This window comes from Anthonomus grandis, chromosome 8, assembly GCF_022605725.1.
Source record: "Anthonomus grandis grandis chromosome 8, icAntGran1.3, whole genome shotgun sequence".
Taxonomy (NCBI): Eukaryota; Metazoa; Arthropoda; class Insecta; order Coleoptera; family Curculionidae; genus Anthonomus; species Anthonomus grandis.
Genome location: NC_065553.1, coordinates 29,450,987 through 29,478,689, shown reverse-complemented (window position 1 = coordinate 29,478,689; position 27,703 = coordinate 29,450,987). Strand labels below are relative to the sequence as shown.

General features: G+C 34.1%; 1 protein-coding gene across 1 annotated transcript; it reads right to left on the bottom strand.

Moving 5' to 3' along the window:
* Positions 1-26,748, bottom strand: LOC126739454 (uncharacterized). The gene is made up of 2 exons (XM_050445136.1): positions 26,606-26,748; positions 1-1,601 (listed from the first exon to the last, which is right to left on the bottom strand). The coding sequence occupies exons 1-2, from the start codon at positions 26,606-26,608 to the stop codon at positions 240-242; spliced, it is 1,365 nt and encodes a 454-aa protein (XP_050301093.1). The 5' UTR covers positions 26,609-26,748; the 3' UTR covers positions 1-239.
* Positions 26,749-27,703: the final 955 nt, after the last annotated feature.

Sequence of the window (27,703 nt, the reverse complement as noted above, 5' to 3'; positions counted from 1 at the left end):
TACCTTACTCAAGTTGCTTTTATTTAATTTTATATTGCAATTATGTTATTGATGGTAAAAGAAGTGACAAGAAAATCTTTGTAATTTTATTAAAAAACAATCAAAATCTTCTACGAATTTTCAACTATGATCCAGTACTTTCTCTAATTAAATTTTAAAACAACTATATAAATCAAATTACGATAGAATATTAATAAATAAGTATATAAATAAATAAATAACTTATCTAAGACCCTTACTTAAGGAAAAACAGGAGAAGGTCTAAACTTTTTTTTAAAAGCTGCTCTAATAGATCTGATTGTAGTATTGCTTCTAGACTTAACGTTACCTTGACGTCTATTCTGACTATTCTTTGTTCTATGTCTATAGACAGCTGGCTTCACATAACCTTTGGGATAAAAAGCTTGATATTGTCTCTGAAGCTGTTGGTAGGTCCTAATATTTGGATAAGCTTTTTGCGTATAGTACTGAGGGACCTGGCGTTTAGATCTATTATGTTTCTGCTGAAGCAATTTTAAAAGGGAAGAATTTTTCTGAACTTGAAGCAAAGATTCTACTGAGGGGTTAGTATTTTCTTGAACACATGGAGTAGTGGAATCCTCTTCTATCATTGTATTTTTCTTTATTAGTTGCTCAGTAACTTTTTCAGCTGTATGGACGCCTTCCAAAGCAGAGGTCTCGCCATTACGTACTTCTTTAACTTGTTCCATCAGTTCTTTTCCATCCTGTTCTGCTTGTTTTTGAGCTATTTTTTCTGGAAGCTTTGTAGTTGCATTCGTAGGCATTTCTTTATTATCATTACCATAACTCGACATTTCTGTACTTTTATTTAAGAAATTTTGGTAATTATCTGACAATTTTTCAGGGACTTCCGATGTAATTTCTTCCTTATCTTGTAGTTTAGTTGGTTCTTTATTTCCTTCTGGTACATCCTGTGCTAGTTTTTCCAAACATGGTGTTGTGGATTCTTCGGCTATTTCTTGTGTGATTAGTTCATTTGGATTTTGCGGATTTTCAATAATTACGTTTTTGGTAAAAGTAACTTCATTTTCTTTCGATAGTTGTTCTACATCTTCTGAACTTACTGTAGATCCTTCAATATTATTTTGAGAGGCATCTATTGTAGTCTCTGTCATATATTGCCCTTCGTTGGTTTCTTCTTTTACTACCGTTTCCTCATTTTCTGCTTTGTCATTTAAAGAATCTTGGTTTTCGCCTGATAACATATTTATTAGATCTTCCGGACATGGTGTCGTGGGTTCTCTAATTATTTTTTGAGTATTCTCTATTGTGTCTTTATTTAGATTTAAATATTCTGTGGTACTTGTTTGAGGTTGAATGTTCTCATCTTCTTCATTTTGGTATAACGGTTCTTTAAGGTCATTTTTTAATTCTTCGACTTTGGGATATTTTGTGCTAATATCTTCCAATCCTTTCAAATTTTGCAATTTTGGTTCAAATACAAATTGCTTTATCTTATTGGGTACCTGTAATTCTTGAACAGGAAATTGATTTTCACGAATGAATTCTACTGGTTGACCTTTGCAGAAACTCAGTGCCAAGGTTAAGCTAAGTGTCATAACAGGCCATATTGAAGTAATCTGCAAAACAAAAGTTCACTATTATTAAAGTTCATTATAATATCTTTATATGAAAGCATTTTTTCATTATTCAATTCAAAAGAGAGAGCTAAAGAGAGTTGTTATACTTTCACGTAAAAATAAGTAATTTTCTTTTGATTTCTTTGTTTTACAATTTCCAAATTTTCGCGCCATTTTTTTGATTCTTCATTCGAATGTTTATCAAATTCACACTAAGTTCCATTGATATTATTAATATAATAAAAGAATAAATACTAACATTACAGTATATAAATACAAATGAACAAATATTTTAGGCAGGTTAAAATTATAAAATTATAGAGAATAAAATAGACAAAAACATGGACTAAAATTAACATGGATAAAATCACGCCTAGGTCTTACAACTAAATGACAGAAAACAGTCATCTGAAAAAGAAATCAAATTAGTAACTGAGTATTCTTTAATATTATAAAATGACTTTTCTGTTAGGATCCTTTTAAGTTTGTTTTAAACTGGTTAAACAATTTAAGTTCTTTGATCATCGTTAGTAGTTGATGGTATATTCTGATATACATAGTGGAGAGACTTTGAATAGTGTAAAGTTTTATGTCTTGGTAAAATTAAGGCTTCAGAATGTCTTTTACTGTAGTTGTGCAGCTCAGTAATCCGAGTGGTTTTAGATTTAAATACGGGGTGTAACAAAATTCGATCACATATTTTCAGAGCGTATTATTGGAGTCAAAATAAGGATTTTTTTTTACAAACATGTGTTCTAAGTTGATTGAGGAAACTCGATTATTCAGAACCGTAACGTATGCGTCAAATTTCTTGAAAAAGTCCCGATTTTTTAAGGAGTCTTTTCGTTTTTCGTCCCAAAAATTATATGAAACCATTTTTAGTGGAGGATTCAGAGGAGTTCACCTTTCTGATGGCCCCTATCTTACGTTGCCAATAAGCAAATTAAAAATCTGGTAACACCATCTAGTTAGCATTAAAAAAATCTAAGATTTTAGAATCTTGCGTTTTTTCGACACAATTAACCGTTTTTGAGAAAATCGCTGATAAACGAAAGAGAAGCATTGTTAAAGATTGAGCGCCGGGGAGGGCCGGGGTAGAATAGCCCTCCGGTACGCTCTGCCTGTCGTAAAAGGCGACTAAAAGAGCAACCCCTTTGGTGGTAGATGTTGGCCACTTGCATCGCCCGGTTCAATACCACCACATAGGACTTAGGCGGCGTGAAGTGGTTCCATGGAACTCACGTTTCGCCGCCATGTCGATGTGTCCGGTTTCCAAAGGGGAAATGGAGAAGAAAAGTAAATGCATGATGGCGCCCTCACGACTAAAACTTTCCGGAGGTAAACTCGCCTCCCATTCGGATCTCCGGGCGGTGGCTGGACGGGGGGGTCCATCAGGCGGATCAAAAAGCCTAAAAATCAATTTTTGCAACATCAGAGGCCTAAACACCAATATTAATGCAGTACACCAACTGCTTTTGAAAAGTACGCCAACTCTTTTTGAACCTGGTTGATTGCATTAACCATCTGCAAATTGACTACCCAAGCGCAGAAATCATCATCATGGGTGATTTTAACGGTCACAATATCAACTGGCTGCGCTTCTGTAACAACAACGATGATGAAGGACGAGAAGCTGAGCTATTTGCCACCATATGCGGTTTACGCAGCTTGTGGAGGAACCTCCCAGAATCGCCGATCGAGACGGCGAGTTCGCGAGTCTCCTAGATCTGGTTTTGGCTTCAGACCCTGACTCGTACACTGTATCAGTACATGCCCCCCTAGGAACATTGGACCACAAATTGATAACAGTCTCTTGCCAGTTGGAGGTTAAAACGCAGGATCCTCCGATGCCGCGGAAGGTATGGCACTATAAGTCAGCAGAGTGGAACCATCTTCGGGAATTTTATCGCTCATTCCCTTGGAAAGAAGTCTGCTTTAGAACCAATAACATCTCAGAATGTGCAAACCAAATTACAGAGACGATCTTGGCAGGAATGGAAGCTTATATCCCTTTTTCTACTAAATGCGGATCAAACAACAAGCAATGGTTCAATCTGAATTGCAAAAAGGCAGTAAACACTAAAAACGCAGCATATGGCAAATGGCGTCAACATCCTTCCATCGAAAATCGGAGGAACTTTTTAGCCTTCAGAAATAGCTGCAAGCGAATTATTGATGAATGCAAAGAGAGTCACAACAACATGATTAAAAACAAACTGCTAAACTGTCCAAATGGAACAAGATCTTTCTGGTCGGTATTGAAAGCCTTTAGTCAAGGATTTGCTAAGTCGGCCTTGCCACCCCTAACAGCAGGTGATGGTTCTTTTGCGGTAAAAGCAAGGGAAAAAGCCAACTTACTGGGTAAACTCTTCGCGTCCAATTCTACTCTGCACTCGCAAGGCAAAACACCGCCATATTTGCCAAGGGTGAATTCATCGATGGGAGAAATTTCGTTTCCCCAACGAATTATAAATAAAATTCTTAAAAGTGTAGACACCAACAAGCTTCTGGACCCGATGGAATTCCAGCCCTAATACTAAAACGTTGTGCAGACGAATTGACTCCTCCCTTATGTAGACTGTTCACGGCATCGTATAATCAGGGCCAATTTCCAACAAGCTGAAAAACTGCTCGAGTGCAAGCTGTACCCAAAAAGGGTAAGAAGACGATGCCCTCCAATTACCGCCCGATTGCACTAGTTTCAGTAATATTGAAGATTATGGAGAAAGCAGTTAACCAACAACTGTTAAGATATCTGGAATCATCTGGACTAATCAGCGATCATCAATACGGCTTTCGAAAGCTTAGATCCACCGGCGATCTTCTGGCCTACGTCACACACTTATGGACGGAGGCCATGGAGAAGCACGGCGAGTCCCGCTCAATCGCTCTTGACATTTCCAAGGCATTTGACAGAGTGTGGCATGAGGGACTAAAGTTTAAAAGTTTTCTTGAACAATGAACAATCCAAGTAGCCGTCGATGGATACCTCTCCGACAAATTTAATATTAACGCTGGAGTCCCTCAAGGATGCATTCTATCCCCCACCCTTTTCTTGATATATATCAACGATTTGCTAGGAACCATTGTCAATCCAATCTACAGCTTTGCGGACGATAGCACACTTATTTCCACATTTAAGTCCGCCAAACCAACGACAGCCGCAAGTTCTCAGAATCTTAGGCAGCAACAAGTAGCTTCAACCAACAACGATATTAGAAGAATCTTCGAGTGGGGCGATAACAAATTGGTCAATTTTAACGCTAAAAAAACGCAGGCTGCAGTATTTACGATGAAGACTAACCTTGGTGACCCGGAGCTGGTTATGGCATGAAAAACATTGCCAATGAAATCATCTTTACATCTTCTAGGAGTCAAGGTCACCAACAGTGTATCCTGGCATGACCACGTTGCCGAGGTCGCTAGGGCGGCTTCCAAAAAACTCGGAGTGCTTTTCAAAACGAAAAAACTGTATACACCAGAACAGCTGCTGACTCTTTATAAGACTCAAATACGCCCTTCCCTCGAGAATTGCTCGCATGTCTGGAGCTCTGCACCCAAGCATAGTTTAAACCTGCTGGATTCTATACAGAAGAGAGCTATTCGTCTTATCGACAAACCAGAACTGACAAAGAGTCTGGATAGTTTGGAGCACAGGAGAAAGGTGGCTGATCTCTGTTTATTCTACCGTTATTATCACGGTAAGTGCTCCTCTGAGCTGGCAGGCCTGATTCCACCTAGGGCTGTTTTGGCAAGAAGGACGCGTCTAGCAGTTGCGGCTCATCAACATCGAGTCCAGCTGCCTACCCCAAGGATGTCGCTGTATCGGGACTCATTCATCTGAAGAACATCTTATTTGTGGAACGGGCTTCCACCTCACATATTTCCCGACGCATACAACCTACAGCGATTCAAGATAGAGCCCACAAATATCTTCGTGCAACCACCACTCCAAGAGTGACATAGGACTTTCCTCTTGTGCTTGTGTTTACCATAAAAAAAAAAATAAATTCGAAGTGGACCATGACTGTTTTAATTTTTGTCAAATCAAAAAGAATATTAGTAAAAATTCTAGATTTTCAAAATTATTATCGGAAACCTAAGATATGGGCCATCACAGGGGTAAACCCTCTGGATCTGAGTTTAAACCATTTTTAGGATGGAAAATGTTAAAAGTGCTCAAAAAACCCAAAAAAAAACAACTTTTCAAAAGATTTTACGTAGTCAGTGTTCCAAATAATCGATTTTTTTCAAACAATTTGCCCGGGCTGTAGCTTCGAGGAGAAGAATTTTAGGACACATATTTATAGGAAAAAAAGTCTTATTTTCACTCTAACAATACGCTCGTAAAATATTTGCACCGAATTTTGTAATACCCTATATTTTGTATACACATAGATGTTAACGTCAGTATTTTATGCTCCTGGAAAACTTTACCACAGGATTTTTGTGATTTTAAGCCATACAGCAATCGAATTATTTTTTTTTTAAACAAATACTCCATATATGTTGCTGGCTTGTCCCCATATACATGCCGTTGTAAGATAGGTACATAATATGTATGTACATATATTATATGCCGTCCCATAGTCAACATGAAACAAAATAGAAGAAGGTATACAGTTTTTTAATTTTAAAAGGTAACAGTACGTTTTTCCCAATCCTGGGTAAATGTGGTCTATCTGTGCATCCCAATTTGGTTACTATTAGAACTTTTTTGTAGAAATGTATTTGGTCAGCCGATTTTTCATTTAGGATGAGTTTAATAAATAAGCATAATTTCTTGCATAACTGTTTATCACTAGCAGCTATTCCCACTGAAGTATCATCGGCTAACTTTATAATAGATCCCTGTAGAGCCCCTTAAATCTCAGATTCAACTCCATTTGGTCTAGTAGCATTTTCGTTTTGGTTAAAAAAATATTATATTATCCGCAAATAATTTCCCCTAATTCACAAATGATATAGTTTAGCTTCAATAAATGTCGAGTTTAGGTATTTAGCGCCCTGAAAAATTCGAAAAATATTCCAGAGACCAACTTCTCCCTTATAAAGTTTACAAGTGTAACCGCTACTGATTTGGTAGATTTTTCGACCCGGTGTAGCATTTTTTTTTAAAGATGTTATAGGTAAATAAAATATTACTACACAGCGAATGGCAGCTCTATATTGGTGGGCCTTTGGTCGTAGGTTGATAAATACTTACCACATTGCCATAAATCAAAAATAAGTTAGGCGCCACTCAATTTAAATTATAATTCCTTTTAATTATTTAGAGCCACTTGAATTTAGAGACATTAACTCACTATTGACTAACTAACTAAACTAACTGTTGTTAAATACTGAAAAGGTATTTTGAATAGAACAAGACTTTTGTATCAGGTTTCAATCAGCTTTATTATAAAAATTACCAATCAAATATATACACAAAATATATGAAATAACTCTTCTGATTTAAAAATAAGAACTCAATTAAAAATGCATTGAAACCCTTTTTATTATTTTTTAAACCGCATAATATCGATTGTCTTTGGCCAAAGATTAAAAAGATACTTATTTTAATGTACACTATATATACAATACACACTATATACAAGTACACTATATATATATACAAGGTGAAAGGTAATATTGTAAAAATATTGAATAATTAGTATTCCGAATTGTTTTACATTAAAATATTGATTTAGGTATTAAATGCATTTAAGAAGTTTAAATAATATATATATAAAAAATTTATGGATCAGCAGAAAAGTTTTAAATAAATAATGAGTGAATATCGATTTTAAACAGAATGTTAATATTATAAGAAAATGATAACTGGCCTTAAATATTCTCCGACTGGAACTAGGTGATTACCATGTGGTCACTTCGAAAGGTATAGCTGAGTTTTAGTCAGGTACTTGAGCTGATGCGCTGTTGGTGATCAATGATCCAGGACAATATCTAGTCAACACGTTGAGGAAAAATCAGTTGAGGTTAGGTCAACATTCCAGTCTCAAAATTCTTATACAGTGCGAGTCTATAACTTGGAATAAATTCAATAATAAATAAATTGGGGCGTGTTCGGAAAAACGCTCGGATACGTCAATTGAGATTGTAAGTTGCGCATTTTTTTCAATACAATTTTTTTTTATACAGCGTGTGTCATGTAGGCGGGCCTAATACCAACTTTCTTATGAGACTTATGTTATTATATTTTTGGATTCTCCACAGAATTCCAAATATTTTGATGTATCACATGCTATACCCTTATTTGATTGTTTTTAAGATACAGGGCGTTAAAGAAAAAGTATTTCATAAACTTCTTTTAAATCTTTTTTTTTAATAAGTGTTCAAAATGTAAACCATTTACTATTTGGCAATACCTTAAACGTACTTCAAATTTATTTTGAACGTTTCTTATGCATTCTGGAGAAATGTTTCGACACTCTTGCCTTATTCTAGTTTTCAACTCCTCAATATTTGCCGACTTGGTCACATAAACTTTGGATTTCATATATCTCAATAGGAAAAAATCTAGCGGAGTCAAATCGGGCGATCTTGTTGGCCATTTAAAAGATCCTCTCCTGCCAATTCATTTGATTGGAAAAAATAGCATCCAGATAGTTTTGAACAGGTCTTGCAAAATGGGGAGACTCACCATCTTGCTGAAACCAGATGTTTCTATTCGACATATAAGCTTCTATTGGATCAGAGAATAGAACAGCTAGATTAAGAATTAGTTCTTCTTGTAAAAACTGTAAGTACCTTGCTCCATTAAAATTTTTCTCCGAAGAAAATTGGGCCTATAACTTGCTGACCTAGAATGTCTGCCCAAAAATTTACTTTTTCTGGGTGTTGAGTGTGGCCTTGCCTCATCCAACATGGATTTTTTTCTGCCCAATAATGACAATTTTGACGATTTACTTCTCCGTTTAGCATAAATGTCGACTCATCGGAAAAAAAAATGTTTTCTATAATAAGATTATTATTCTGCATTAATTCCATGCCATTTCCAAATTGTTCACAAAATTCAATTCTTCTATCTGCATCCTCCTCATTGAGTTCTTGGAGAATCGTTAGTTTATAGGGATGAATTTTTTTTGCTTCAAGAACCCTTACTACTGAAGACTTGCTCACTTCCAATTCGCGCGCTACCTGCCTAGTGGGAATATTAGGATTTACTTCAATGGCTAATAACACACTAATTTTCGTGTCTTCATTAAGCGCAGATCGACGAGAATTAGTTATTGTTTTTATGTGACCATTTTCCTGTTTTTCAATCCTGTTTATAGTACTTTGACATATGGGTGGTAAATCAGGATAGTTTTGTCTGAATTAATGCAAAACTTTGTTTGGGGTTCTTGTTCTATCTCCGTACCCAATCACCATTAAGATTTCAATCTTGTGCTTTTCGAACACCCTTTAATTTATTTATTATCAAATTTATTCCAAGTTACAGACTCGTACTGTATATTTCTCAGCATTTTCAAGCATTTCATACTGCAATAATTTTATATTTAATATACACGTTTATTTATAAGAGCCTTATATTAGAGCGTAATAAAAATAGACATCGTAACGGTTTTAGTTATGCATTATAATATAGCCACAAAAATTATATAGATTGCTTTTATCCCTTCCATTTGTTTATTATCGAATTTATTCCAAGTTACAGACTCGTACTGTATATTTCTCTTCTCATAAAATTCTTGCACAAAGAGAAAAAAAACTGGAAGGGCAAAAGCCTCCTTATAATCACCGGTATTATAGGTGTATAAAAAAGGTTTTAAACAAAAATAGATAAAAGAACTTACCTCAACCATGAGGGTTTTTCTCAAAAGAAAGTTTTGAAAACACGTGACACGTGACTATCAAATTTGAATTTACTATATTAGCATTTAAAAGATTTTATGAAATAATCACTCGGCGGTGTTAAATAATGTTGATGCTTCTTTAAAACATAATTAAATTAAAAGGAGCCCCAAAATTGACTCAATTCCAGAAAACACTGAAAAGGTCTTAGTGGAAAAATTCACAGGTGTGCCTTTCATCTGCCCCCAAAGTGAAAAGAAAGAAACCGATCGTTAAAAACGTCGTTCAACCGAGTGACATATGACAAGGCATCTGTCTATGATGGATAGTGACTATATAGAGTCCGTGATCATGGCAAGAATCAGTAAGAAGGCTGGGATTCTAAAATCATGACTCGATCTTGATACGATTACGACATCGAATTCGATCGCGACTCGGTCGTGATGAGAAGGGTGATTCTAAATTTCAATCGTCGACTAAACTCTTTTTTTTGCGATTTGATTTAGGTTTCTTGGTATATATTTGTTATTTTCCCTAATATTGGACAGATGGAAACATCAATTGTCTTTTCTATTGATAAAGGCTAAGAATTTTTATTTATTCTGTTAATTTTTTTCGCCTCCGTGTTTTTTTATTTAAACATATGCCTATATTATTTCTTTAAAATAAAAAAATGTCGTTTAAAACCACCACTACCCATTGGGAAATAATAATTGAATTTATGAAAAATCACAAAAACTTGGTTTAATATGGCAACATAGGTGCAATCAATAGGACCTATAACACCAGGGAAATTGGATCTCTCCATAAATGTTAATTTATTAATTTGTCTTTCATCTCTTATATTTGGAAAATTAATGAATCGGTCAGCAAGGTAATTGTCAATAATTTTATGGATCCAACGACTACAGTAATTTTGCTAATTCCAAATTTAAAATCTTGTCCAATGCTTCTTTGATAACAATCTGAGGCATACAATCTTGACATACTAAAACTGCTCATTCAATGGTAACTCTACTTCCTCTGCCTCTATTATTAACAGAAGGTTGTGGAAAATAGCGTCGAATTAAATCTATTAGTTGTTGTGTTTAAGTAAGCTTCTTGATATACTAATGAAAACCTGGTATCACTATTGGTAAACAATCAATGAAATAAATACGTTTAAAAAAGGATGCTGAGACATTATGCACTTAATACGTGCATAATACGTGAATAAGGAAGAAGCTATATCGTCTGGTGCATACGATATACCCAAGCGTGTCATCGACAAATCGTTAAAAATTAGGCAATCCGCAAGACACTCACGATTGAAAATTTTATTTAGAATCAGTCATATCGAGTAATCGTGTCGAATCGTAATTTTAGAATCCCAGTGCAAGTGTATCACAACGCTTAAGATTGCGTTGACGCTTAAGACGAGAGTTGACCAGCTGGAAGTTAATCTACAATCAGGTTTAAGCGACTTGAAGAAACAATTCGTAGCTGATAAGCCAGAAGTGTCTGCCCCAGCTCGTTCTAAGTCACCCACCAATAATCTGGAAGCCCTGTGATTGGAGAAACTGTCATTGTTTGAAAAGAACATCTTACAGGAACTTCAAGCTCTTAAACAGGATGTTAAGAATATTGAAACCGAATTTTCTGATGATAAACAGGCAGATTTGTTTAACAATTTATTCATAAATGGAATTTCTGAGACCCAAACGGAAAATATGCCGGACAAAATATACCGTTTGGTCAAACACCATCTAAAATTTGACCTCTCAACCAGGCCGGCCGGAACCTGAAAAAGTGAGGCCAGTTGCTGTGCGATTTGTAAACCGTTGGACTCGCGATAATATTTTTAAAACCAAAAGAAACCTCAAAGGCAGTAATAAGTTTTAAGGGTTAGTGATAAGTGAACACTTTGTTGACAAAAATCTTTAGTTATTTAAAAAAGTTCGTTTAAGCGTTGGTGTATATAAATACTGGGCCTTCAATGGAAAGGTATTTATTATGCACAATAATTAAAAAAAAAACAAAGTCATTCCATTCTGGAGTTAAATGAAGTGTTGAACAGAAATATATGAAAAAGTACTATGCCCCATTTCTTAATAAAAATATTGTAATTATAAGTACTCAGTGATCTTAGTGTATGGGTCATTTGTCTGTATAAATGCTTATTTCTTCCACAGGACATATACATTAATGCTTTTTTTCCGCTAATTATTTTTTGTTTTTATTTTTGGGCAGTAGGGACGATACGTAAATAAATAAAATAAAAATAAATTAAATCTTAGACCGCTATAAAACACTTTTTTCTTTTTGCTTTTAAATTTTTAATCTACTTTTTTTATTAGCTAATTAAATCTACTATATGTTATTAAGCATATTTAAGTAGAAAACTATTGTTAACTACTGCGCTATTCCTTAAATTATTATTGCTTTGCAACCAGAAGCACACAAGGCATTATGAGACCACTGACAATTGCTCATATTAACATTAGGTCTTTGCATGCCCACATTAACGAACTTAGGCAGTTAATATTCAAATAAGATTCAAAATATGATTCAAATTATGATATTATTGGATTAACTGAGACGTGCCTTAAAAAGTCTTTTGTAAGTAAGGCTTTTGAAATTCCTGAATATAGGCACACCTTAAAATGTGATAGGGATGATCGTGGCGAAGGTGTCGGCGCCTGAATAAGAACTGAATTTTTTCGTTAATAAATTCTGGTTGGTAATAAACTCTAGTTGGGATGGGATATTCTATATGCCTGATATCGAACAAAAGATCATTTATTTAAACTATCAAATATGGAAACTATTTGATCGGCACGCTCCCCTTAGGACCTCAAGAATTACAAAAAAAGAGTTGTCCTTAGTTAACGGATATAATAAAGGTATTTATGAAAGATAGAGATAAATTTCTTAAAAAATATAAAAAGGATAAAAATCTAATTGACTTTAACACATACAAACAACTGCGTAATGCAGTTGTATCGCTATTAAGGCGTGAAAAAAATGAATTTTTGGAATATTGTGAAAAAACCTAATGATATAAATCAATATTTCTCCTCAGTCTTTAGTAACTCTAAAAACTGTACAGAGCATGCCTCCTTTTTTAGGACTAATAAATTAAATGAAAATTGTACTTTTCACTTTCAACTTACGTCGTTTGACGACATTGTTAAAATAGTCAGCAATCTTAAAAGTAACGCTGTTGGTTGTGATAACATAAATGCAAAAATGCTTAAATACTGTCTTCCTGCTATATATAAGCATAAAACCCATATTATTAACTGTTGTTTGGAAAGTGGTTACTTTCCAGAATTGTGGAAAATCTCGCATATAACTCCTTTACCTAAGATCAATAATCCCAAAGCATATTCGGATTTAAGACCCATTAGTATACTTCCTACTATTTCCAAAATACTAGAAAGGGTAGTAGTATACATTCAGCTTTATGAATATGCCTCCAAAAATATTCTAAGTCCTCTGCAGTCTGGCTTTCAAAAAGGACATAGTACAACGTCCGTATTATTAAATGTAATAGACGATATTTATAGGTCTCGCAATGTAAACAAAGCTACAGTCCTAATTCTTTTGGATTTTCCGAAGGCTTTCGACACTCTGGATCATGATTTGCTTTGTGCCAAGCTCGAATACTATGGCCTTGATTCGACTTGCATTAAGTTTTTTATTAATTATTTGAGTGACCGGTTTCAGAGAGTCGTAATTGGGGATATGGTGTCGGATTTGGTGCGCATTACTTCTGGAGTGCTACAAGGATCCATACTTGGACCGCTATTATTTTTGGTATACACTTCAGACATTTTTGGTTGGATTATATATTGCAGTATGTATTGTTTTGCTGATAATACCCAAATGCGATATTCATTCGACCTTTCGTCCATTGCCGTGGCTTTTTATAGAATAAATAAAGATCTTGAACAAATATACCAATATTCAAAGAGAAATAACCATTTTAATGCAAAAAAAATGCTTAGCTTTAACTTTTTGTCATCCAAAGCACCAAGAAATGAGAGAGCATTACTAATCTTAACATAAATTCTGAAAAGCTTCCATATGTGAGCAGTGCTAGAAATCTTGGGCTTATGGTTATTAATAACCTAAATTTCCGCGAACATGTCTCTTTTGTTACTAAAAGATGCTATGCCATTTTAAGACCACTATATAGTAATATTCACATAATTAACCATAAGTTAAGAAAAAGCTCTGCGAAAGTCTTGTCTTTCTTATCATTGATTACTGCTATTTAGTATATTATGCCTCTTTAGATTTACCTACTAAAAATAGACTGCAGAAAATTAAAAATACTTGTTGTAGATTTGTTTGCGGAATAAGAAAGTACGATCATGTTTCTAAAAAATTGGTTGAGCTAGAATGGCTTAAAGTCGATAAATTGCATATATATGCTTATTCAATTTTTATATACCGACTAATTCTTTCCACATCACCTCAATATCTCTATGATAAACTTGAATATCGTTATAATGCTCGTTGCCGTTGAATTATAATAACGTTGCCTTAAGATACAGTCATAGATTTAGTATACCTCGTTTTCGTCACGCATTTTTTAAAAATAGTTTCTCATACATCGCTCCGTCTACCTATAACTCGCTAAATGACACCTTTAAGAATAGGCTCATATTGAAATTCAAGAAATCGATTAAATCCTTTCTTCTATCTAGTGAATAGTTACTACCTGCTATGTGTGTTGTATTTCTTATAATTGGTTGTTTTAGATATGTGACTCACGAGTGTTGGTGCATGTTAGACTTAATTTAATTTTAATCTTTCGCTTTTTTTATCATGTTTCTTTATGTTAGACTTAGTTAATAGTTAAGTAGAGTAGCTATGTAAAGCTAAACTTCGCCTTTCTTTTGTCAAACATATATGTTTACAAGAATAAAGACATTTATTATTATTATTAATATGTGCTTTATGCACCATCTATAAAATTTTGCATTACCAAGCCGTACGCTTCATGGTTGACTGACGGCGCTGTAAGGGCTGAGATGCAGGATAGAGATAGAATGCTAGCAAAATACAAAAAAATACAAGTATTGATAACTGGAATAGTAATGAAAAAATCATATTTTAACTTACAATTAACTGCTACAAAAGAGGTTTGGTTTTTAATAAAATTACTTAACCTAAAAAATAAACAAAATAGAAATAATATACCTAAAAATCTTGAAAGTCTTGAAAAAATTAAGTCAGTTCTTATTAACTCTAATAAAAGTGTTAAAAATAACATATTTCAAACGAGTTTTAGATTTTTGGCAGTGTCGGAGTATGATATTGTAAAGGTTATTGATAACATTAAAACTACTGCCACGGGCATTGATGATATTATTATACTTACTATCCGATTATGCATGCCTTTTCTACTACCTTATATTATTATTCCATGTCATTAACTTTAATGTGGAAAGAGCGAAAGTTTTGTCATTTGTTGGTTTAGGGAAGGAGGCATGCGCGTTGATTGCTAATTATCTTAGAGATAGGTATTAAGCTGTTTCTAATAATGGTGTAGATTCTGGTTTTTTAGAGATTTCTTCTGGCTTGTCCCAGGGCTCCATCCTTGGGTCCTTTTTTTATGTATCAAACATGGCAAAAATATTCATATCATCTAAGCAGCACTATTATGCTGATGATACTCAAACATATCTCTCATTTGAACCAAGTGAAAGTTCCCAAACAGAGGCTGCCATTAATTATGACCTTGCTAATGTATACGAGTAATGAGTTTTGTAAAAATCATTGCTTATAATTAAATTCTATAAAATCAGTATATATGCTGTTTGGGGCAAGGGTAGCCGTAAGATTTTTTTACAGTATTATAGGGACTTAATTTATAACAATAACAAGCCTATAAAACACGTCGAGCACTGCAACAGCTTGAGTTTGATTCTGGATAGTGACCTGCCATTCACGCAGTATGTAAATTCATGTATTCAAAAAGGATTTTTAAACCTTAAAAATATTTATCCACATCGTTAAGTTTTAAATAGAAAAAACAAAAATTCTACTATATGATTTGCTGGTCCTATCAGAGCTTATTCATTGCGATGTAGTGTATGGTCTATATTATGTCTTTATGTTTTTTTTGCTGGTTGATACTCTTTATAATTTATAGCGTTTATATTATTCGTATTTTGAAACTTAGTATAGTATAGATAATTAGTTTAGATAGAAGAACAGGCATTTAGATATCCGAATCTTTGTGCGCTGAATCTCGCCTCAATTATATTAACCCTTAAGCATTGAAATTTTCGAAGACTGACCTGGCGTTTTCAACCCTCAGAACTTCTTCAAGAATATAAAGTAAATATCCTAATGTTTTGAATAAGTTCAAGTCCTTTTTTGGCTGTTCCTACAATTCAAGATTTGGTCTCTCGTGAGTACAACTCAGGAACTCTAAACTTCAGTGATGACTTTTGAGGATAATATTTCGGATATTTTGTTACTATAATCGATGTATTAATTGACATGCAATAAATCTTCCCGAACTGTTACAAATGGGTTTGCTATACACCAAATATAAATCTCTCTATTAATACCTACTAGTAAAAAGGTATCAAAATTGTTGTTTTAATTTGCTTACTCAAAATATAAATTCGCTTTTACTTAAGCCCTTTCGCAAACTCGCCCCCTTTTCAGGCAACATCCAGTTTTGCTTCCACCAACTTACATAATCACTGAGCTTCTAACTGAAGGTGTCCATAGAAAACAGTTTCATTTATGGTTAAATACTGCTTTATACTTATTACGGCAATAATTCTGGATACTTTCAGCCTCTCATTTTATCAGTCAGTTTTATTAAAATGCATTCACTGTTTCCGTCTCTAATCCACATCCTACGCTCCATATTTCGCATTTCCACGTTTCGCATTTCGCAATTAAACTAGTTTCTCCTACGTTACATTGGACCCCCCCAATCTTTTTAACATATTTTGATTAATTATTATTGAGGAAATTACAATCTTATATAAATGACACCCGATATGTCAACTTTTGACAAATAACCTTTAAATTATTTAATTTTTTAAATTTCAATCTAGAGTGTCATGAATAATTTAAAATCGTTAATTTTACATTAAGTAGGCCTAGAAAAATATGATTGACTCTCTTTTGTTTTTCAGAGCTTTCCTAGATGCGTCTAAAGTTTGTTTGCGTCAAAAATCGTATTTTTGGCTCTAACTCAATTTTTTCAAATAAAACTAGGGTGGCTCATTACCATAGTTATAAGGTGTACTTTTTACAAATTATTTGGTATGAGACAATAAATAGTGGGTACTTTTAAAAAACCAGCATTATTGAAATTTTATTAGTTACCTCTTAATCTTGGATTGATCGCAGCGCCGCCGTCGCGTCACTGCAAATTCGACTGTAGTAATGCGTGACTTACCGAATGAAAAAAACAAGTAAATTATTTGACAGTTGACATGTTAAATAATTTATTAAGGCACAAAATGCTCGAAATGCCCATCCATTTTGACGATGAATACAATTTTGTCACCCACTTGTTGCTGGCAAAATTGTATTCGTCGAATAGTTGCTTAAACGACGTTGTCCAATTGTTCAGGAGTTATTCGATTTATTGTCGCCCGCACTTTATTTTCCAGCTAATTTCGCGTATACGATGGTGTATCGTATAGTTCAATTTTAATGGTTCCCCATAAAAAAAATCTAGTGGGGTGAGGTCAGGTGATTTAAAACAAAAGTAATAAATGAAATATCTAAATAAGCTTAAAAAAAAATTTACCTGGGTGGCAACAAAAACAGTCAAAAACATTAATACAATGTTTAAAAAGTCATAAAAAATTTTATAAAAATTTAGCAATACAAAATATTGCTATTCTACATCGTAAAAAATTTAAAAATTAGCCAGTGCTTGCATGATACTCAACAATTAATATTAAAAAAAATCATCTACTGCATATAAAGCTCTCTCCAGTAAATATGACTTCAAAGCATTGCGAAATCGAGGAAAAGATGTCAATGATTTAATTTCCAAAAGCAGATGATTGTGCATTTTTTTAGCTCCGTAAAGAATAGAGCTGACCTTGGAATTGGCACATAAAGATCATGCTCTGCGTTTCGAAGTGGATAATTGCGAGATGGTCTATTAGGAATTTCTGATATATGCTTGCGAACCAAGCAAATAGATTCAAGAATGAATAAAGATGGAAGAGTTAATATTTTAAATCTTTTAAACATTGCTTGGCAGTGAGCTCGACTATTAAGTTCTAGTAAATAGCGACCCGCTCTCTTTTCTAGTTTAAAAATGCGCTCAAACTGAGTCAAACAGCATGTGCCCCAGAATGGAAGGGCGTAACGAAGATGGGACTCAAAAAGGGCATAATACACTGTTCTTGATGACGAAAGATTTAATTCCCTGGAAGGACAAAGGGTTGGATAGTATATTTATAAGATAAGACTTTAGTTTTTGAGATGTTTAAGCAGAGAAGATATAAGGTCTTAAGCAATATTTTAGTTGCATGAAGTGCCGCAACATCCGGATTGCTCCATGTAAAGCTAGTATCATCGGCAAAGAGACAGATTTTGCCGCTAATGTTAAGGTGGGCCATATCATTAATAAACAGCAGAAACAGAATGAACCTTGAGGTAATCCACATTCTATTGGTCTGCTAGGTCTGTATCAACCTTTACAAGCTGACTTCTGTAGCTAAGATAGGACTTAAACCATTCGAGAGGCGTTCCTCTGAACCCATAGTGCTGTAATTTGTTGATCAAGATAGTATGGTTTACACAATCAAAAGCCTTGGAGAAATCACAGAAAATATTTGCTGTTGAATGATGATTGTTTATACTGGAGTAAATACTGTTAAAAAGGGAGAACATAGCATCATTAGTACATTTATTACGCAAGAAGCCAAATTGATGGGGAGTTAGTATTTTATATTTAAACAGGAATGATAATAGCCTTTTTTTTAACCAATACTTTCTATGATCTTCGATAATGTTGGAAGGAGAGCGATTGGACGATAATTTGAAGCTAGCTCTATATTTCCTCCTTTATGTAAGGGAATAATTATTGCAGTCTTAAGGCAGTTAGGAAAGACCCCATTTTGAAATGATTTATTAATTAGGTTTCTCAGATAGTTTAGGATTTGAGATTTAAGAACATTTTTAGAGTAAGACCATCTGTACCAGATGATAATTTGTTCCTTATTTCATTTATTGTACTTTGAAGCTCTGTTATTAGTACAGGGGTAAAAAAGAAACTATGTAAGTTTGCATTAGAGAGATATGAAAGTGGATCATGAGAAGGTGTTATAGTAGTCATTAGGTTTTTAACGACGTTTACAAAGTAATCGTTAAGATTCTCACCTGAGCTGGGGCTTCACTCGGGTTCACCTGAGCTGTCCAGCAAAACGGTTACTTGGTAGTTCCTGTCCAAGTTATCTGTTTGATAAACTTAATAAAAGAAATACTCTTTATAACAGAGACACGCGCTTTAATAATTTAATTGATGTTCCTAGGCGTAGAACAGAACTTTTCCAACGTTTGTTTTCATATTTGTTACTTAAGTTATACAACACTGAGATTTATGACCGACCGAAAAATGTATGACCGACCATTTTTGACATTTAAGAAAAAATATAAGCAACATTTACTTAGCCAAGTTTGAATTGAGTCTATCAGCGCAACAGTGGCCTAACCCACAAAATTGACATTTTGCGTTTTATGCTCATTTATGTTCCATATAGCGCGATCTTTAAGGCAACAGTGGCCCAAGCCACATTTCTCTCTTTGATAATAGATGGCAGCACTATAGTTACTTGTTGCATTTCCTGATTAGTCGTATAACTGAGTGCAATACTGGCCTACCCCTGTAGTCTGTGGGTTAGGCCACTGTCGCATTATTATTCTGCTGTAAACAAAAAATTTCGTGCATTAGCGTAAAAGTTAAAAAGAAGTAACTTGATGTGATTATCGCTTGTTCTTCATCTGTTATTGTCGGTAAGTATTTTGTATACATTTTACGTTATATTATTTGTTACTATTTAACCGAACATATTTTTAAGGTTAGGTTTTAACAATTTTGAAATTAGGCAATCCAACAACCTGTCAAAGTCAAAATTCAATGCGACTGTAATGGTCAAACAGTGTGTTGTTTACATGTTTAATTGCAATTATTTTTGAATATTGAGAATTGCAATTTTTACTGATTATTTTGGCGGATTTTTATCATACAAAGGGTACAAATTATTAAATTTTTTAAAAATACCTGCGATATAAGAAAATGTGTTGACTTTCATCAGTAAATGCGGATCGATTTCAATGTTTGACCATCACCGTCATATTGAATAGCTGAAAAAGTCACGTGGTTTGGATTGCCCAATTAAGTTCTTGCAAAATGGTTTTTTGAAACAATAACAATTCATAATAATTTCAACAGAGGAGTCGTTTTTTAATATTATTCTCCGTAGTTTCTGAAAATTAGAAAACAAAAAATAAATATTATTAAACATAATATTGCAAAGAAAAAACGAAATGCCGGTCGTTAAGAATACGTTAGTACGTCCAAAAGAGTTGTGCCAGCTGAAATTTTTCTAGAAGACTGTTGTGAAAGTCACTGTTGGGAAAAAATTAATTCACAGCGCCAACAAGCTATTTTTACATTATTTTATAGCATTGAAACATTTGATCTACAATCTGCCTATATTTTTGCACTTGTTGAAGTTGTAAATAAATTAAGAACCTATACTGAAAGAGCCGGAGCTTCAAGGCGTGAGAAAACTCGTATTTACTTTTTATGTAATGATGTTGGGGAAAAAATAAAAGTCTGCAAATTGTTTTTTAAAATAGACCTAAGTTTCTAATGGCAAAATCAGTCGGGTGTTGGCTAATAAGAAAGAAGGTTTAGCTGCACCAGTAGATGGAAGGGGTAAGGGAACATCTGTAAACAAAACTCCAGATGTAATGGTTCAGAGCGTAATACAGTTTATTGAAAAATTCCCTGCGTATGAGTCTCATTACACTCGACGCAAAAACCCACACAGAAAGTATTTAGCCCCAGATTTAAGTCTTGGAAAGATGCATGAACTTTATAAATAAGAAATAGAGCTCGAAAACGTGACTCCTGTCTCGATGTTCATATTCAGAGAAATTTTTTTGATAAAAATTAACCTTTGTTTCCACGCCCCGATAAGAGATTCTTGCAAGAAGTGTGATTTATTTGAAAACAAAAAAGTTTTCAACGATGATGCAGAAAAACAACAAATTCAAATGTAACGAGAGTTGCATCATCGGAAAGCAACTTCTGCTAGAGATGGTATGAAGAGAGATGGGGATTTTGCAAAAACAAATTCAGAAGAAGTAACTGCCATAGTTTTCGACCTCATGAAAACTTTAACAACACCCGTCATATCTACTGGGATTTGTTATTATAAGAGACAACTTTGGACGTACTGCCTCGGTATCCATAATTTAGGCACGAATGAAGTGTTTATGTACACATGGGACGAATCTGTTGCGTCCAGAGGTCCTCAAGAAGTGGGTTCATGCATTTTCCATTTTGTTAAAAACTATGTCAGCGCTGAAAAACTAATCATGTATTCAGATCAATGCGGTGGGCAAAACAGAAATTTTAAGATGGCAGCTTTATGCAGCTACATTATGTCCTCAGAACTAAACACGGTTAATGAAACTAATCATACATTTTTAGTAAGTGGGCACTCCTTTCTACCTTGTGACCAGGATTTCGGGTTGGTGGAAAAACAAAAAAAATTCTTTAGAAGACATTTTTATTCCAAATGATTGGAGGAAAGTTGTTGAATCATCCAGAAAAAGATTACCCTTTAAAGTAATAGAAATGTCTGGCAGAGAGTTCTACTCTAAAGCAAAGTTGGAACAAAATCTAACTCATCGAAAAATATCAGCAACTAAATCGAAAGTAGAGTGGCTTAAGATTTAGTGGCTAGTTTATAAAAAATCAGAGCCATTTTGTATATTTTACAAGTACTCCAATAATGAAGATGTAGTATTCGAATCATTTAGTGTTGAAAAAAGAAGATCAATACAAACTTTGGAGAGAACTTAGTTACTTGTATCCCAAAGGGCGCAACATAGACGTTAAAAAGAAGAACGACCTTCTGGAGTTAATTCCTTTCATACCGCCGGTTCATCACGATTTTTATAAAAACTTAAAAACATCACAAAATTCTTCAGAAGAGATTTTTTCCGAAGGAGAGGAAGAAGAAGAAACAGAAGATGTCTAAGTCTAGCAATATTTTGACATTTTGCTTGTTTGTATTTTTAGTTTAATGTTTACTATAATTTTATGACTTCTAATACAATATTCTAATTATTTTTTGTTTTTTAGTAATAATATACTACCAATAAATCCGGCTAATTAACACATTATCGCAATTTTAATAATGCAACAATGACCTAACCCACATTTAAAAAAAAAATAAAATCAATTTTTTTTTTATGGTAACCACAAGCACAAGAGAAAAGTCCTATGTCACTCTTGGAGTGGTGCTTGCGCAAAGATATTTGAAGGCATTTATCTTGAATCGCTGTAGGTTGTATGCATCGGGAAATATGTGAGGTGGAAGCCCGTTCCACAAAGAAGATGTTCTCCAGATGAATGAGTCCTGATATGATGCGTCCTGATGAGCGACGTCCTTGGGGTAGGCAGGTGGACTCGATGTTGATGAGCCGCAACTGCTAGACGCGTCCTTCTTGCCGGAACAGCCCTGGGTGGAATCAGGCCTGCCAGCTCAGAGGAGCACTTACCGTGATAATAACGGTAGAATAAACAGAGATCAGCTACCTTTCTCCTGTGCTCCAGACTATCCAGACTCTTTGTCAGTTCTGGTTTGTCGATAAGACGAATAGCTCTCTTCTGTATAGAATCCAGCAGGTTTAAACTATGCTTGGGTGCAGAGCTCCAGACATGCGAGCAATTCTCGAGGGAAGGGCGTATTTGAGCCTTATAAAGAGTCAGCAGCTGTTCTGGTGTATACAGTTTTTTTGTTTTGAAAAGCACTCCGAGTTTTTTGGAAGCCGCCCTGGCGACCTCGGCAACGTGGTCATGCCAAGACACACTGTTGGTGACCTCGACTCCTAGAAAATGTAAAGATGATTTCATTGGCAATGTTTTCCCTGCCATAACCAGCTCCGGGCCACCAAGGTTAATCTTCATCGTAAATACTGCAGCCTGCATTTTTTTAGCGTTAAAATTGACCAAATTGTTATTGCTCCACTCCAAGATTGCTCTAATATCGTTGTTGGTTAAAGCTACTTGTTGCTGCCTAAGATTCTGAGAACTTGCGGTTGTCGTTGGTTTGGCGGACTTAAATGTAGAAATAAGTGTGCTATCGTCCGCAAAGCTGTAGATTGGATTGACAGTGGTTCCTAGCAAATCGTTGATATATACCAAGAAAAGGGTGGGGGATAGAATGCATCCTTGAGGGAGGAGAGGTATCCATCGACGGCTACTTGGATTGTTCGTTGTTCAAGAAAACTTTTGATCCAATTCTATAATGAGTTTTGTATGCCGATTGAGGAGAGCTTGATTAGTAGTCCCTCATGCCACACTCTGTCAAATGCCTTGAAAATGTCAAGAGCGACTGAGCGGGACTCGCCGTGCTTCTCCATGGCCTCCGTCCACAAGTGTGTGCCGTAGACGGCCAGAAGATCACCGGTGGATCTAAGCTTTCGGAAGCCGTATTGATGATCGCTGATTAGTCCAGATGAATTACTTATAGGCTCATTAAATAAAAAATATTAAACATAGATTAAAAATTGTAAAAAGTTTTTTCTAATTTACATAACTTCTACCAAAAAAAAAATTATAATTTAACGCTAAAATTATAATGTCAATTTTCTCAAAGCATTCTTTTGAGCTTAGGCCACTGTTGCGCTGATAGACTCAATTGTTAGTTGGTCAAAGCCTTATTCTTACGCCATAAAATGTCAAAATTTTTCCGTGATGGCAATTTTTGTGGCATCTTTTTAGGGGCGTAATCCTTGTATGAAAATAAGGCAAAAAAGTTCATATTAATATGGGTTCGAAATTGCTTCCTAAGGGAGCTACGCCCCTTTGAAAAGGACCCCTTGAAGACAATTATTTCTCTATAACTTTAAAATCCTTTAGAATTAAATTTTGAGAATTGGTGTACTGCATAAACATTTCGTTGTGAATAAGATTCTAAATTCAAATTTTTTAAATATTATTCAGGTGCGTCACATGCGGGGGTTGGTAAGGGTAAAACATCCCTTTTTCTTTTACTCTTTAGGTTATTGTGATTTTGATTGAAAATTATAAAATTTTAGAATCTTATACGTAAAAAAGGTACTCTTACTTCAATTCGATCGAGCGTACCATTTACGAGCAAAGCGACTTTGAAAATGTTCTGATTGCGTATGTTTAATACATAATAAAATTACTGGATACGCATTTAAAACGAAGTTGGCGGTTGTTTTTTGGTGTTTGGCATTTAAATGACTAATAAATGTCATTGTAAAATACAATTTACTTTGTCAAAGTAAAATTAGTTTCATAGAGTGTTTTACAAATTACTATTTATTATTAATAAAAAGGGCATTGCCTTTGTTGAGTTTGGTACTTTGTGTTTCTAAGTTTAAAAAGCAAACATGGATTTTACGTATCAAGAACAAGCTGATATTCACATTATGTTTGGAAGAGCATTTGGTAATTGTGTTGAAGCAAGACGATTGTATCATGAGGCATTTCCTAATCGACGAGTGCCACACCGTACGGTTTTCGCAAGAGTAGATCGTAATTTAAGGGAAACAGGTAAATTCAAAAATGTGAGTAATATCACATAATATCTACTTAAATTTTGCTTCAGGAACATTTCAAAGACAAGTTGTTGGGCGACCAAGAAATGCCAGAACCCTAGCATTAGAAGAACGCGTGCTAGATCGTATTGAAGAAGATCCATCTTTGAGCACTCGCATCATCGCAAATCAAGAAGGGTCCTCTCAGTCAACCGTATGGAGAATTTTGCACGATATGTTACTCTACCCTTATCATATTCAACGGGTTCAGGCTTTGGAAGAGCGAGATTTCCTTCCTCGTGTACACTTCTGTAATTGGCTAGAAGAAAACCGCGTTGCTTTTGAAAATTTTGACAACAACCACCTATGGACGGATGAGAATCCCCATGCTACGGTACAGAAGGCACATCAGCAGCAGTTTAGTTTAAATGTGTGGGCGGAAATAATCGATGGGCATTTAAAAGGACCTGTATTTATGCCGCAACGACTTAATGGACAAATTTACACAATTTTTTTACAGAATGAATTACCACAAATATTAGAAAATCCACCACTACAATTACGAGCACAAATGTGGTTTATGCACGATGGTGCTCCCCCACATTTTAGCATTCTCGCTAGAGAACATTTAAATAATGCCTATCAAAACCGCTGGATAGGTCGTGGGGGTCCAGTGCCATGGCCACCACGGTCTCCTGACCTAAACCCACTTGATTTTTATTTATGGGGCTACCTAAAACAACTAGTTTATTCCCGCCCTATACCCAATATTGATGTTCTCAGGCAAAGAATAGAGGAAGGATTTCAGACAATTAAAAACAATCCAAGAATTCTACCACGTGTGCACCATAATCTAATAAAAAGATTAAGAGCTTGCCGTGACGCGAATGGTGATAATTTTGAACACTTTCTATAAATTGTTAAATAAAATGTGAGTACAAAGTGTCTTTTTTGTCGATCGTAATGCGAATTAATTTTCATCAATAAACATACGCAATCAGAACATTTTCAAAGTCGCTTTTCTCGTAAATGGCACGCTCTATCGAATTGAACTAAGAGTACCTTTTTTACGTATAAGACTCTAAAATTTTATAATTTTCAAACAAAATCACAATAACCTAAAGAGTAAAAGAAAAAGGGATGTTTTAACCCTTACCAACCCCCGCATGTGAGGCACCTGAATAAAATTTAAAAAATTTGAATTTAGAATCTTATTCACAACGAAATGTTTATGCAGTACACCAATTTTCAAAATTTAATTCTAAAGGGTTTTAAAGTTATAGAGAAAAAATTGTCTTCAAGGGGTCCTATTCAAAGGGGCGTAGCTCCCTTAGGAAGCAATTTCGAACCCATATTAATATGAACTTTTTGCCTTATTTTCATACAAGGATTACGCCCCTGAAAGGATGCCGCTTACTTGTTGTAAAAAATGTCATTCCTACGCTTGTGTTACCTTCTGTATACCTTTATAATACCAAAAGTATCATTGCCTAGTTTGTACCTTAAGTTATCAATATGTAAATTTAATCTTATGTATTTTGTATGTATGCTCGGTTAATAACAGCTATGCTGAACTTCGCCGAGTTAAAAAGAAAGGCCTACTGTTATATTTATTATTATTATGTTTCCGATAAGAAATTTTAAAATTTAGAACACCATCCGTAAAAAAAATGCATTGTTTCTTGCATTTTTGCGATACAATTAATCGTTTTCGAGAAAACGATTATTTGATCAATAATTAATCAATTTCTAATTCTTGTCACTACGATATCGCTAAAAGTTGTGTTCATATATTGTGCATACTGAAATACAATCTGTATGTGCACAAACACATAAAAATATATTTACTATACATTATGACTTGATAATATAAAGGGTGTCGTATTAAAAAAACGAAGTGTACTTAAGTTAAACGTTGCAAAATTTCGACGGGAATATTTATCAAGGCGCATTTTAGGCATTATGACAATATCAAATACAAGACCGATTTTGGCTAAAAATAAAAAATATTAATTATTATAAGAAGGAGTAAAAATTTATATTTACATCTATATTAAGTAAAATATTTATATAGCGTAACCTATTAATAAAATGGGTATTCACCCCCTGCAAACTAAGTAGCCTGTAAATATAAAAATAGAATAAAATGAAACTTCGAAAGCTTGAAAGTTTACACTTAATTTTTGCACTATTCCCTTGGTTTTTGAGAAAACATATAAGGCTCTATTAAAATGACCATCGAGACTAAAATTTTAACATACTGGGATATGATATTATAAAAAAGGAAAAAATTATTTTAATTATTGGGTCTAAAAGTAATGAATTGAATATCTAAAATATAAAATTAAGTGTAGGCTTATTAAATTGTATTATAAACTATTACCTTTTAAAAAATATTTAAAAACCTAGGTACTTACCATTATAAGAACACAAAAAAACCACTTTTTACTACAAGTACTACAATAATTGAAATCAGAATGAAACAAAAAATATTTAAGAAGAAGAATCGGAACCGGGTCGTCTGCCGGCTCTTCTGGGTCAGACTGCTTTAAGAGAAGCAAATTTACTTATGAAGAACACGTAGGATATCTACTTGCTTATATCTCACTTATGCCTTTTACTTCAGTACTTTACGGTACTTTTTGGGTAAAAATGAGTGCGTTTCTTTAGAATAATCATTTTTTAATTCTAGGCACAAACTTTTATTTTATATGTTAGCATATTTTTGTAATTCTTTACTTGTATGGCTATTTTGATTCAACCTTGTTAAAGAATACTTAAATTGTAAAACAAAAGTAGAATTGTTAATGAAAAAAATAACAACTTAAGAAATAAATTTTTCCAACATGATGATTCACTCAGTATCCTTAATCCTCTAATATTTTTTACTTGCTAGTACATATTTTCTCTGTTTAAACGAACTTAGAAGAACTAATATAGACCCTTCTAAGTAAACAACAAAATTAGTTTTGGGATTAAGGAATAAATTGTCAATCTTAGGCAAATAATTTATCTGCCTTAGTCCAAATTTCGTTTTTTAACGCCTTAAGCAAGCAATTTAAGAGTAACAAAATGGCCCTTATATTGTAAACTGAACTTGCTATATTAGTCTATTCAGCATTTGGAAAAGCTTTCTTACTAAAACTTTTTAGTTTTATATGTTATTTCTCAACACAACAAATTTGTTAAGCACTTATCAATATGGTTTTAAAGAAAGCTATAATACCGAAGATCCCATTCATTCACTTTTTAGGCGGACTTAACCTTTCCAGTTATTACTCGCCTGAGATTAAGCTAACCTGAGATTTTCTATTTAAAATGAGAACTTTTAGACAGAGAGTTCAGAACTTACACTAGTTATTGGAACATATTTGATGTCTGAAATTTAAATTATTTCAGCATTTGCTTTGAAGGATTGCTCTTTTGTGTCAAAATCTTCGATAAAAGTATTATTATATTACATTTTTAAAATTTTTTGCAATATTAACTAAAAGTATTCCAGATTTTATGAAGTT